This window comes from Cricetulus griseus, chromosome X (assembly GCF_003668045.3).
Source record: "Cricetulus griseus strain 17A/GY chromosome X, alternate assembly CriGri-PICRH-1.0, whole genome shotgun sequence".
Lineage (NCBI taxonomy): Eukaryota > Metazoa > Chordata > Mammalia > Rodentia > Cricetidae > Cricetulus > Cricetulus griseus.
This window is the reverse complement of record NC_048604.1, coordinates 66,690,451-66,704,415: the sequence shown is the minus strand read 5'-3', so window position 1 is coordinate 66,704,415 and position 13,965 is coordinate 66,690,451. Positions and strand designations below refer to the sequence as shown.

The following is a 13,965-nucleotide window of genomic DNA, read 5'->3' as shown; positions in this document are numbered from 1 at the left end:
GTGCCATGCTTCTTTTTGGAGCCCTTCAACCTTCCTACTTTCCTGTCTACACCACCTCGCTCCCCGCCTCCGCCCCCAAATCCTGCAAATATTTTCCCCAACACACATGGGCAAAGTACTTTAAACAATCTAAAAGGTGAGTCTGGATTTGTCCCAGGGCAAAAAGTTCATTGCTTTGCCTGTAACCAATGAATGCCCCAGTTCTCACCCTTGGGACTGTTTGAGCCTAGGTCTCCACTGCCCAGAGCCCTGCAACCCATGCCCTAGGAGGACTCGGACAAGGAGTGAGAAAAGCACTTTGAAAGGGTGCCTTAGACCAAGAGGTATGGGAGTGACGGTGGGGCATTCATCGTGCCCACAATGCCAGGTGGGGCACGTGGAGCCACTCACCTGCTTGGAACTCCACTTGGCGATTTTTCTCTTTTTCCTCCTCTAGTAGCATGGAGTAGAGGATCCCAACAGAGTTATGGATGCCGAAGATGGAGCCGTTGCACCAGGTGGCTGCAAACACGACTATCCAGCCGAAGCCACCTTCGGGAGGCTGGAAGCCACGCGCGGTGCCTCGGGTCTCCACTGTGGGCGTGGGCTCGGGTTCTTGCACCGGCTCAGCCTCAAACCCCAGCTCCGGCAGGGGTGCAGGGTCGGGTAGGGGCTGAGGCTCAGGCTCAGGCTGAGGCTCGGGCGGGGGCACTGGCACTGGCACTGGCTCGGGCTCAGGCTCCGGCTCGGGCTCAGGCTCGGGCACCGGACTACACACCGGCTCTTGATATTCCTGGTTTGCCTCCTGACAGGGCCCCTCAGCTTCCTCGCTCGCCGGGCTTGGCAGCGCCATCGCGGCCAGGGGACTGACTGTGGCTTGCTGGAGCCGGAGGAGCTGTTGTCTGGCTGGTACTTGTTTCTGCTGCTACTGCTGTTGCTGCCGCTCCGAGCACTGCCGCCGCCGCTGCCTCAGCTCCTGCCTCCTCCTCCCAGCGCCCAAGCTGGCCAGCCTGTCCCGCGACAGACGGTCCCTCGAGCCCTCTCCTTCTCCTCCCCCGTCCAACCCCCCTCCTTCTCTCCCCACGTCATCTCTCTCTCCTCCCCCTCCTCCTCCCTCCCACCTCTTCCTCAACAGGCAGCCGTTACAACCTCGCTCTTCTCCCCGGCCCTTCCTCCTCTTCTTACTCGCCTACCTACTCTGGGCGCTGCTGCCACCCCCAAACTGCCCTCCCAAATCACTTAATCCCATTCTTGTTCAGATGCTTAGAAGAAGAGTTAAATTAGCAAAAAGAGAGGAAATTATCTTGTTACCCTACCCTCTTCTCTTTGCAGGTCCCAGAACCCACACTGATCCCACCCCAGCCTCCAAGGAAGACCCTGCCTGTTCCACTAGTTCACTTCCCCCTTGCTTGCAAGCAACCTGCAACCAGACTGGTCCTGGGAACCCCAAGACAAGAGCTAGTCGGTGACAGACCCCACCCTGCCCTCGGGAATCCTTGTGTTCCCACTTGGACTCGAGACGGGGGACCTAGAGGATACAGCCTGGGCTTTGGACAGACGGTGGACACAATCCACTGAAGCCTGGGACTCAGACCCGTCCCCCACTGACCTGTGCACCCCTCAGAGTCTCCCCCTACCCCCGCGCTTCCCGGCAAATCCCTGGCGGGACTGAGGGGAGGAGGCGGCCCCGCAGCGAGGCCCGCCCCTCCGGGCAGTCAATCAGGGCTTTGTTTGCGCCAACCTGGAGCCCAGAGGAGCCACAGCGGGCCGAGTCTAGGCTCGGCCAGGGCAGACTCCGGGCCAGGGGCCGGGCCAGGAAAGGAGGGAGATACAGTGGCACCAGAGGGGGCCGGGCTCAGGCCCCCTGCAGGACACAGAGCTCAGTTCGGGTTCCTCTTGGCTCTCTGTTCCAGACTCAGGAGCAAGAAATGGGGTCCAGTTCGAACTGCTAGTTTGGTCAAGGGCTTTCCGGCCCTGACAGCCTGGTCAGACTGGTCCTCTGCTTTTCGAGTGCATTGTACTTTGAAGAGTCCCATGCAAAGGGATGTCTTCCCACCACCCACCTTCCTCTTCACCCTCACTTCAGGCACAGACCTCAGAGTCTCACTGAATGTCCAAGACTCAGACCTTAGCCCTACCTCGAAAGGGGGTTTTGTTCTCAAGGGAGTGCCCAGATCCTGGAAAAGGGGAATGGGACTCTGTCTTGCTGGTGAGCAGCAATGCCCAACTCAACTCTCATCCATCTGGTGATTCCAGGCAACTCTACCTTCCCTAAGAGTCTGCAGTTGCACGGGCAAGAGGTGAACTCTGATGCCTTTTCACCTCTCATCTGATTAACCTTTTTGCTAGGTGAAAAACTGCCTGACAGGTGGAAATGCAGCTCAGGCCTCCTGAGCTTCTTCTGATGCCAATGAACACAGTCTTTAAGCACCTGGGGACAGGCACAATTGGGTGGCAGGATGGGGATGTCTTGTGGCTTGTGGTTCCATAAAAGGAATCAGCCAAATTCACAGATCACAGGGTCATGCCAGTCCACAGAATAGGCATTATGCAAATGAGTAAAGCAGGTCCCCCACTGATGGATAGCAAATATTATCACCTGCTTCTTGTGGCCTCCAAATTGAAGCAAAGCTGGGGTCAGTCTTTTATTGCTCTAAGGCCATGGGGCAAGGCAAAATGCAAGGTAAAATTTAAAGCAAGTCTTCACACAGAAAATCCATGGTTCAACACAGGGATCTAGAACTTGCTACTGGGATGGGGGAGAGATATGACCTAGCCAAGCTATGGCAGGATGCTGGGGAAGGCTATGAACAGCACAGGTCTTGAATATTGAATGGGATTTTAAACAAGTGGCATGGAGGTGGTTTCCTGCTTCAGAGCTTGCCCTGACCCCAAAGCACAGAGACACAGGAAGATTATACTCATAGAAAGAGGAAAGTGAAAGTTAATCAGGCCAAAAAATTAATATGTATGATGCTTCTCCCAGGGAACACTTGCATTTTAATAAAACTTGACAATGCTTCAGCAACAAGGAATGAGAAATCATAGACATCCTGAGTACTGAGTCTTAAAGTTTGCTTCACAGCCAGGGAGGGCTTAAAATTCACATTGCCACCTGTTCCCCCAGGAGAGATCTAGATGTGGTATCCACTTGGAAAGAACCTGAGACCCTGAAAAGAGTTATTTCCAGTCCCAGAACTGAGTAAATACTAGAGTTCTGCATCTCATCTTGATTCCCGGTGTCTAAATTCTATTTCTCTTTTAGTTTTAATGGGTTTTTAGATCACTAGAATGGGATGTGGTGGGTGCAGGAGGTGGTGACAGTCACTGAGAATCTTCTGTAAGCCTAGAACCATGCTAGGCTCTTTATATATATGATCTCATATAATATTCACAGCAATGAGGAAACAGGTCCCAAGAGGTTAAGTCAGTTAAGTTTACAAAGCCTGTAAGAGGTAGAACAGGTATCTTTGCCCATTTGTGTGAATTTCAAAGCATGTGCCCCACCCAGGAGACAGGGTTATGTAACCCATCATTCTAGCAATACATGAGGTGTGTAGCAGTCCTCCCCTCTTTAGAAGGTACAGGTATTTTTTTAATGGCTACATCACTGAACTGTGGAGACCTGGATTCTAATGATGGGTATACTATTTCACCTTGTGTGATCTTAAACAATTTGTTTCTTTATCTTCAATGTAGAGTTCGATTTACTCCCCAGAATTAGTAAATGTCATGCTGAGAATCAGACTCTATTTGGGACATGGGAGTGCTATGATTTCAATAAGCATCCTCTAAAGCCAGTGTGCTAAAGGCCTGGTTGCCAGCTTGTGGCAGTATTGGGAGGTAGTGGAGCCTTAGTGGGTGGTGCCTCATCATAGAAAGTTAAGTCGCCCTTGAGGTGAATCTAGGGACTGTGGCTCCTCCCTGTCTTTCTGCTTTCTGACTGCTGTCAAGTAAGCAATGGGGTCACATGACTATGAACTAAACCCTCGGAAACTCTAGGCTGAAACAACCCTTCCTTCCTGAAGAGTTGATAACCCTGAATATTTCATCATAAATAATAGAAAGTTAGCCCAAGAATGCCAGTGAAGATTTTTCAGTCATAGAGTAACATTGCAGCTTCAATTCTGAGAGAGAACTGTGGTGACAGTATAGAAAGTGGCTTGGATTGATTAGAGGTATAGAAAAAAAGCATCAAATGCATGTGATATTTTTCCTGTAAATCTCTAAATCAGACTTGGGCAACAAACATCAGGGGTAACAAATCTTTAAAGGATAGTTACTATTTGTAGAATCATCAGCTTTACCCAGGCTCACAAATAAGTAGCCAACAGCCCCTGTAGCTCTTTATTCGACTTGTTTAACTATGGACCATGGAAAAACCTAAGTGAAGGTTTTCAGTGTTATTCCAAGAGAGACAACACGTTTTCCTTCCATTCTTAACTGACTCAAGCCCACAGTGGAATCATTCCAAATAGTTACTACGCCTTTCATTCCTTTAATAGGGAGAAAAACAGAGTGGTGTTTTCCTAACTCAGAGCTACATTAGAATCACTTAGAGAGTTTTGTAAAATATTGACTCCTGGGTCCCCTGTAGTCAATAACTTCTGAACATGGTATCTAGAAGTGGAGCTTGCAAACATATGGTTTTATCAGGGCTTCTAGTAATACTGATGCACTGCCAAGCACGGAAACCACAGAACTCAACATTTGAATCTTAAAGACTAGTAAAGTTTTTCTACAACATCTAAGGCCCCAATATAATGCCAACTTTTAATGGCACGTGGAAACACGTATCATCAGTAACATGGCATTAATTAAGTGATATTTTAACATCAGAGTACAGAAATGTACTAAGAACATAGTTTTTAATGAGAAAAGTCTTTAAAAAGTCAGTAGGCAATATTTTTCTCATGTACCAGTAGGCACAGAAGGTCAGACTGTCATGGGCATGCAGGCCCTGAACTAAACGGTCATGAGAGACCCTTCTGTTGCTCAAGCTTTCTATTTTAGGTCAAAGACACTCCATTGCCTTAAGTTTTTCTTATTCTCCAAAAGAATTTTCTGGCTAAATTGGAACTCATTGGGCCACTCACATCATCCCTATGCCTAGTGTCCAAGTCATCTCACTAAGTACGTGAGAATAGATAGTACATTGGGAATATTCTCAAGAAGGCAAGTACATGGTCTTTCCCTCTTTCCCTCTCCCCTATTCATCTTTGTGAGGATAACTTAAGAGTTCTAAGAGTTCTGATGATGCCACACTACCTTGGCTCTAATAGCCAAGTAGGATCGATTGTGAAAATGAGCCTGGGTTCTTTAGTAGTGTCAGTAACAACAACAATAAAACATCCAAAGGCAGAGAAGACTTTGGTTTCATTGTCCATAATCAGGAAGGGTATTGATGGGAACACATATTACTGGGAAATGAATTTGAATGTTGACACCTTCTGATGGCCAAAGTGGAAGCATGGATGAGAAAAGATACTGGGCATGATTTAGTTTCAGTTTGAGCCAGAAGGCAATTCATAATAATAGGTGCATTAAAAACGAATCAATTGACCGTATGCATGGAGCCTGCTTCCTGAATGCCAAGGAGAAGCAGACTGCTCAATAGTGAGTCTATTATTAGATCGGCCATGGAGGGGGAAAGATGATAGAAGCAGCAGGAGCATTATGGAAAAGAAAGAGGTAGGAAATACTTAACCCCATTAGGGCTAGCATGAGCAAAGCCTCAAGTGAAAGAGGGAAATGGATTAGTTTCTTGATTATATTCAAGGGAGAAATGAGATTATGGGTTTCTTTAACATTTTGTTAATTTATGCTTTTCATTAATTCAATAAATATTTATTAACACCACTTAGACCCCATATATGTATATATTTCAGGAAGCTTCAATAGTAGGTTTCCATATGGTGTTTTCTTCAGTAGTAGATTTGCATATGGTTTTTCTTCAGTAGTAGGTTTCCATATGGTTTTTTTCAAGTCTTTAGTGCTAGTTATCCTTTACCATATTCCCTCCTCTACCTTCCCCTTTCACACCTCCATCTAGCTCTTCGTGTTCTGTTACTTCTCTTTCCCCCTTCATAGTGTATCTTCATTCTATCCCCTTCCATTGAACATCCCTGTGGCTCCTTTCTGATTTCCTGCCCTCTATAGGTACTTTAATTTAAATACATACCTAAAAATTCAAAACTAGCATCCACATATGAAAGAGAACATGTGGTGTTTATCTTTTTGGGTCTAGGTTACCTCACTTAGAATTATTTCTAGCTCCATCCATTTACTTGGGAATTTCATAATTCCATTTTTCTTTACAGTGGAATAATATTCCAGTGTATATAGAGCATATTTTTATTAGCCATTCATCCATTGATGGAAACCTAGATTGTTTATACTTCCTGGCTATTGTAAACAGAGCAGCAATGAACATGAATGAGTAAGTATCTTTGTAGCAGAATATAGAGTTCTTTGGCTTTAGACCAAAGAGTGATATAGCTGGGTCATATGGTAGTTTTTTATAGCTTTTTGAGAAAGTGCTACACTTACTTTCACAATGGGCTACACCAGTAGGCACTCACACCAATGATGAATGCCTCCTCCATACACCATACGCTAGCAAATAAAAATATCAGTTCCAGGTATGGGTTACCTCTTTTTCACTGGTTGACCAATGGAGCCCTATAGATGCTACCAAATATTACAGATCATTGCCATTACTCTTGGTTACTTCCCATAACTTGATGGTAAGACTCCATTGCTGAAGACAGCACATATCCGAGTCATAAGACATAGAAAAATCAAGCAGGTACTGAGAAGCCTTGTACTAGTTAGCTTTCATAGTAGCAGAAGATGCTATGCAGGCTGCTGGGGGAAAAGTCATCAACAGTTTTATCCAGCTATGAACCCTGTGACTGCAATAATGACGGGCCTTTCATGCCTATTTACGCAATAGTGGCGTGAATGTTATGGGAGTAACCACCCACATCCTGATTGGATTTAAGGCCTGTTCAAAGATGGAACACATATCTGGGACTCTTAACTGAGCCCCAAAACTCATGACTGGCTAAGTTCTAGGCCCTAAGGGAGAACCTAGCAATACTCTATTGTTATGTCTACTCTGCTGCATGAACATCTTAATAAACTGTCCCCAAAACTTCTTATTTTTAGACTCATAGATTAGTGCATCTTTCAACCTTTACCAGAGAAGCTTCATTTTTCAGTAGAGGGTGATTCATACAGTGACCCCAAATTGCATAATATGCAGACAGTAAGAGATTTTAAATTGCTTAGCTCTAAGTCAGATATCTGTGTTAAACCCCTGGCTCGGGGATCATCATGAAAGAGGGAGTTGACAGGCTGTGAGACTCAGAGGAAGCAGATATCAGTAGCAAAGCAGTATTTGCCAGACATGACAGTATAGTTTCACACATGAACTCACAATAGTTGAGACTGTAAGCACAAGACTGGTACAAGATCAAGCCAGCCAAAATCTCAGCATGGATGGGGGAGGAACTCATGAAGTTGCACCCCTATCTGAAGAGCTACTGGAAAATGATGATTCCTGGTGGAAGGAGAATAAGTTTTCTTCAGATATGTGGGACCATATACTGCAGTTTCACTCTGTAGTTCAGGCTGGCCTGGAATTTGCTGTGTAGCTCAGGGTGGCTTTGAACTCATGATGCTTCTGCCTTAGCCTCCCAAGTTTTGAGATTATAGCCACTTAACACCATACCTAGCTCCATGCTCCTTATTTTATAAATAAGAAAACTGAAGTCTGAAGAGAGTAAAAGCTTATTTAGTGATATCTAAATTATCCAATTTCCCTTCTAATTACTGCAAATAGGTATAGAAAGTAACATGATGTAACACACAAACATCTGAGATATGGCTATTGTTTTACAATGGTTGGGTTATACAATGATAATGAACAATGACAAACCTTGTGAAGCAAGTGAAGCATTAGAGACAGGAGGAAAGGAATGTTCCTCACCACCTCCTGAGACTTCTTTCAGTGGAGAGTTTTTGTGTTTGATAAGTTTTTATTTTGGTTTGGTCAATTTAGGAAATGTCTGCCCTTTCACCTGTTTCTCTTAAATTTGGCCCTTTAGAGATTAAGCATTCTCAGTCCAGATAAAAATGTGACTCTACACACATCTAGTAAGTGGATTCTTCTAGCACTAACTAATGAAAATACTACCTGCTAAAAAGGCTCAGGAGGGCAACGAGTGAGACCAAGGAGTAGTTAGTGCTAGGTGAGGCTTGGGTAGCCAAGAAAGGACTGGGGTTGAATTTGATTCCTGTGTTCTCAAATAGTGTCTTTATCACCTTGGGAATCAGTTCCCAGACTCCAAGATAGCCACAGTTTCAGGACCATAAGAACCTTAAAGTTCCCAGCTCAAGGAAGATCCTACATAGCACAAGATAGAGAAATGAAAGACTGTTGGGCTTTGGACGAGAATCAGGTATCTCCAGCCAAGTTGGAAGAGAGTGACCAGTATGCTCTGGCCCAGGGGCCAAGTTTCAAGTGCAACTTGCTGACCCTGCAGATAAGGGAAGCTAGTTAAAAGCACCCGTGAAAAAAATCATTCAAATGGAGCAGGGGCAAGGGTACAATGGGCAGAGGTGAGGGATTTGGTTAGAGTGGAAGGACAGAAGAGGTGGTTTATTTTTCTCCTTCAGTACATATTTACAGAGTTCCCTGTGCTCGATTAAATGCACCTTTTCTGGGGCCTTTTTCTGGATGGAGGAGGAATCAAAGGGAGTATTTTGTCGAAATTTCCTGAGATGTAATCCACTTTCCCAAGGTCATACTGTGAATGGGACCCAGTTTAGTTTTTTGTCTCTGAGTTCCTAGCCAAGGGCACGCCTCTATACTACCTTACCTCCTATTAGTTTGAATCTATATTCAATCAGGGATATTGGCCTGTAGTTTCCTTTTTGTTGTTATATCTTTACCTGGTTTTGCTATTAGAGTGACTCTGGCTTCGTAGAAGGAGTTTTGGAGTGTTGCTTCTGTTTTGTTTGTTTGTGTAGTTTAAGAAGAATTGACTGGAGATTTTCTTGGAAAGTATGGTAGAATTCTACTGTGAATCTCCCAAGAGCTTGTACTCTTTTTAGTTGGAAGGCCTTTTATTATTGTTTCAGTCTCTTTGTTTGTTATGGGTCTTTTTAGGTTGCTGATCTCTTCTTGGTTTAATTTTTGTAGCTTGTATGAACTTAAAAATTCATTGGTTGTAATGTTTTCCTGTTCAGTTTTGAATCTGTTGATTTGGGCCCTCTCTTTTTTCTATTGGTTAGTTGAACCAAGGATTTATCAATTTGGTTTGTCTTCTCAAAGAACCAGCTCTTTGATTCATTGATTCTTTGTACTGTGTCTATTTTATTAATTTCTGCTTTGATTTTTATTATTTCTTGCCACCTAGTGTGTTTGGGTTTGGCTTGTTCTTGTTCCAAAAGTTTTCTTCCATCATTAAGTCTTTTTATTGCACTCTGATTTTTAAAAGTAGTCACTTAAAACTTTGTATTTCCCCCATGGGACTGTTTTTTAATGTGTTCTAGGGTTTTTTTCCTTGTGTTCTGCTTCATTTTCATTTAGTTTTAGGAAATTTTAATTTATTTCTTAATGTCTTTTTTGACCCATTCATCATTCAGTAATGAATTGCTCAATCTTGATGTGTTTGTGTATTTGCTAGATATTTATTTGCTGTTGGTTTTAAGTTTTATTGCATTCTGGTCAGATAGGATTCATGGAGTTATTTCAATATGTCTGAATTCATAAAGATTTGTTTTGTGTTCCAGGTTGTGTTCTATTTTACAAAAGCTTCCACGGGTTGCCAAGTAGATTCTGAATTCTTTGGTGTTTGGGTGGAATATTCTCTATGTAACTGTTAAATCCACTTGACAAATGATACCATCTGATGTATGACATCATTCTGATGTCTGTCCGCTTGGCTTTTTATGTCCATATGATCTGTTTATTGGAGGAAGTGGGGCATTGAAATCACCTAACATTAATAGGTTATCTTTAATTCTATTAAGTTCACTTTTTATGAAATTGGATCCACCAGAGTTTCGTGCATGTATGTTTAGAATTGTAATTTATTCTTGCTTAACGTTTCCTTTGATTAGAGTGAGGCTTCCTTCTTTATCTCATCTTGTTTGTTTTCATTTGAAGTCTAGTATGTCAGATAGGATAGTAACACCTGTTTGCTTCCTGGTTTCATTTGATTGGAATATTTTGTCCATCCTTTCACTCAAAGGCAGTGCCTATCTTTAAAGTTAAGGTGAGTTTCTTATAGATGACAGGCTTTGATTTTTGATCCATTAAGTCAACTTGTGTCTCCATCTATGGGCATAGAAATAAGTCATCAGGAGTAATTTTAATATATATATATATATATATATATATATATATATATATGGCAGAATAACAATATTAAGTTCTCCCCTAGGGCCTATGACATGTCTAGGCATGGGTTACTGGCCCCATTATAAGTACCAAGTATGGATTCCATCTATTCTACCATGTTTATTGTTGATTTTCTCATATTAGTCACGAAGTAGAAACAGCCCAGCTATCCATCAAATGATTAATGGACAATGAAAATGTACATTTACACAACAAAATTCTATTCAGCAATTAAAAATAAAACTATGAAATTCACCAGATAAATGGATGAAACTGGAAACTATCATCATGAACGAGGCAACCTACTTCCAGAAAAACAAGTAACACATATTTCCATTCCTATGTGGATATTAGCATTCAATATTCAGATATGTGTATTTCATTTGGAATATCCATAGAGAGTTGGGTAAGGGGCTATGGGGGATGAGGGGATCTTTTCAAGAATGGGACACAGAATACAGTGACATAAATTGAAAAAGTAGATAAGGAAATACAATAATTAATTGGGGTGGGGAATGGAAGGGTAGTTAGAAGAGGGTTAATTAGAGTTAAAGGCCTTTTTAATATGACATACAGAAAACTACTTGTAGAATCTTCTTAAAATATATACACATGCATATATAAAATAGTTATAATGGTGTTACTCTATAATGGGGGATAATATTCTAAGTATACATCACGTCCTAGCAAATAAAAATCTCAATATCAAGAATAGATTACTTCATTTTGAATTGTTGGCCAATGGGGCACACTAGTTCTCTCAAGCATTAGGAGTTATTGCTAATACTTTTGGTTACCCTCCAGAACATGATGGTAAGAGTCTATTGTTGAAGATATCGCACACTTGAGTCTTACAACATTGACAAATCAAGCTGGCATTCACCTGCAAGCTTTGTGCTTACTATCTAGTTTTTATAGTGCTGGGGGCGGGTGCTCTGCATACCTCAGGATGAGAAAAGGAATCATTACTCTCACTCAGCTGTGACCTCTGTGATCTACAATTAACAATTGGCCTGGTAAGATATTCCCATTGGTGCAATAGTGGAATGAATGTTATGACAGTACCAACTCCTTTTGATTTGTTTTGAGTTTTAAAACAGTATCTCTGCTATGTAACTCAGGTTGGCCTCAAACTCCACCACATAAATACTGAAACTACAGGTACTTTCCATCTTTTTTGGCTTGTTTTTTGCCATTTTTGTCAAGTTATCATGACAAATAATTTGTCATTATTTATTGTTTTCTTTATTTGCTTTGTTTTAAACTTTGCAGTTTTTCTAAAACATAATAGACACACAAACGTCTTTCTCTGCACTGGGACAATATGAAAGATGTCCTGAGGGTGAGACCCCAGCCACTGAAGGTTTCAACTAATGAAAATTCAATAGAAAGGAAAAAAGTCTAAACTTTGCTTAAAGCTAACTGCCTTGAGAAGTAGTCCCCCAGAATCAGTGTACAGAGAACACAGAAGCTGAGGTCCAATGAGCCCATGTTACATCTTGAGTTGGCAGGAAAAACTTGACAGCATTGTCCATGCGGTACTGACTTTGCACGCATGAAAGATTCGAGAGTGAAGAGATAGTAAAGGCCTGTGTCAAGGTCCCGAAAGGCACTGAAGCCAGGCTGTCTGTAACCTCCTTGCAAGGATGCTGTGAACAATTATCTCATGAAGTTTGTAAAATGAAGTCTAAGTTCCATAGGAGACCCCAAGATGTTGAAAATGCCAGAACTGTGGAATGTCTGCTGAGGAGAGATGTAAGTATGGAGTGTAGTTGACTCAAGAGGTGACAAAGATCAAAGGACGTGTTGCTGAAAGCCATAGAGCCCAGAGAAATCTCACAAATCTCAGATGGCAGGCATGGCGCAGTAGGATTTGTTATTTGCCCTGCTGGGTTTTGGTCATGTAATAGGATGGTCTTTCCTTCCCACCCTTCCATTTCCTTTTTTGTAATGGTAATGTTTATTCAGTGCAATTATATATTGGAAATATGTAGCATTTTTATTTTATAGGGGCTCACAGTCAAAAGATTGCCCCAAGTCTTAAAAGAGCCATTAGACTTTTGAACTATGAGAGGCTGTTAAAGACTATGGAAGATGCATTATGAAGTAAAAATGAGATTTGGGGGGTTAAAGGTAGAATTCTACAATTTAAAGTTATGTACTTGTGTGTCAAGTTGACAAGGGTGGACTTGTGATAGTTAATTTTCATTGTCAACTTGACTGGATAGATCACTGTGGAAACACCTATGGGTCTGTGTAGCACAAATTCTCTTTGGCCTTAATAATAATAAAAACTCTGAGTCAGCTATCAGGAGGTAAAAGCTGAAGGATCAGAGCAGAATGGCCAGCCACTAGAGTGCTTACCTCTACCAATGCTCAGACCAAAGGGGCCATCCTGTTCTCAGATTGCATCCTCACACTGACTGCTCCTCAGACTGCTTCCTGCCTTATATTCCTCTCTCTGCCCAGCCATATCCCTTCCTGTCTCCACCTCCTTAGTGCTGGGATTAGAGCTGTGTGAATCCCAAGTACTGAAATTAAAGATGTGAGCCACCACCGCTTGGCTCTGTTTCTCTTTTACACTGGATCAATTTTGTATAGCCCCCAGTGGCCTTCAACTAGAGATTTCCATCTACTTTTGTCTCCTGAGTGCTGGGATTAAAGGTGTGTGCCACCATTGCCTGCCTGGCCTCTATGGCTAACTAGTGTGGCTAGCTCTGCACTCTGATCTTCAGGCAAGCTTTATTTGTTAGATTATAAATAAAATATCACCACGGATTTGTCTATGCAAGTGTTTCTAGAAAGGTTCACTTGAAGAGGGGCAACCCACCCTTATGTCAGAGCCGTCACCCCACAGGTTGTAGTCCCAGACTGAGTAAGAGGAGAAATAGAGCCAAGCAGCACTATTCATCTCTCTCAGCTTCCTGACTGAAGATACATGACTAGCCTCCTCACACCACTGCCACCTGACTTCCCTGATGTCACGCTTTACACCCCCAAACTACGATTGGGAATAAACCCTTCTTCCTTAAGTTGCTTTTGTCAGGTCTGATCACAGCAACAAGAAAAGAAACTGATAGATGTAGCAAATGACATGTTTCTATTTCATTTTCCTGATTAAAAGATTGATTACTTTTGCTAAGGCTTACCGAACATTTTATTATCAATTCAGAACAATTAGCTTTTACTTATAACCATTATGACAGATGATTAATCTCCATTTTTACGTCATAAAATATCACATCTCTTCAAGGTCTAGCTCAAATGGTACCTCAGTAGTGAAGCTTTCTTCTCATCCTAAGCCATAAAAATGCTTTCCAGAACTTTCACTGTACTTCGCACTCAGTTTCTCTTTCGTGGACTAGGCATTGGTTTTCACTTATAATTGGGCAGACTATTTCTTACAGCAACTCCAGCTTTGCATTATAGGGTCTATATCTTTGTACTAGAGCTCCTTTATAGGCTAAAATCTTTTGAAGCCCTGAAACTCCACCTTGTTTAACTCACTATCTTTAATTCACTTTCGTCACCCAGAGTGCCAACATGTCATAGACACGCAGTAAACATTTGTTGAT

General features: G+C 42.4%; 1 protein-coding gene across 1 annotated transcript in view; it reads right to left on the bottom strand.

Annotated features, from left to right (window-relative positions):
- The window catches only part of Slc16a2 (solute carrier family 16 member 2), a 120,995-nt gene extending 119,974 nt beyond the window's left edge, over positions 1 to 1,021 (bottom strand). The window contains exon 1 of the mRNA XM_027433035.2: positions 391 to 1,021. Within this exon, the coding sequence (XP_027288836.1) occupies positions 391 to 832 (442 nt within the window). The 5' untranslated portion in view covers positions 833 to 1,021. The remainder of the gene's footprint in view (positions 1 to 390) is intronic.
- Between the last annotated feature and the right edge of the window lie 12,944 nt (positions 1,022 to 13,965).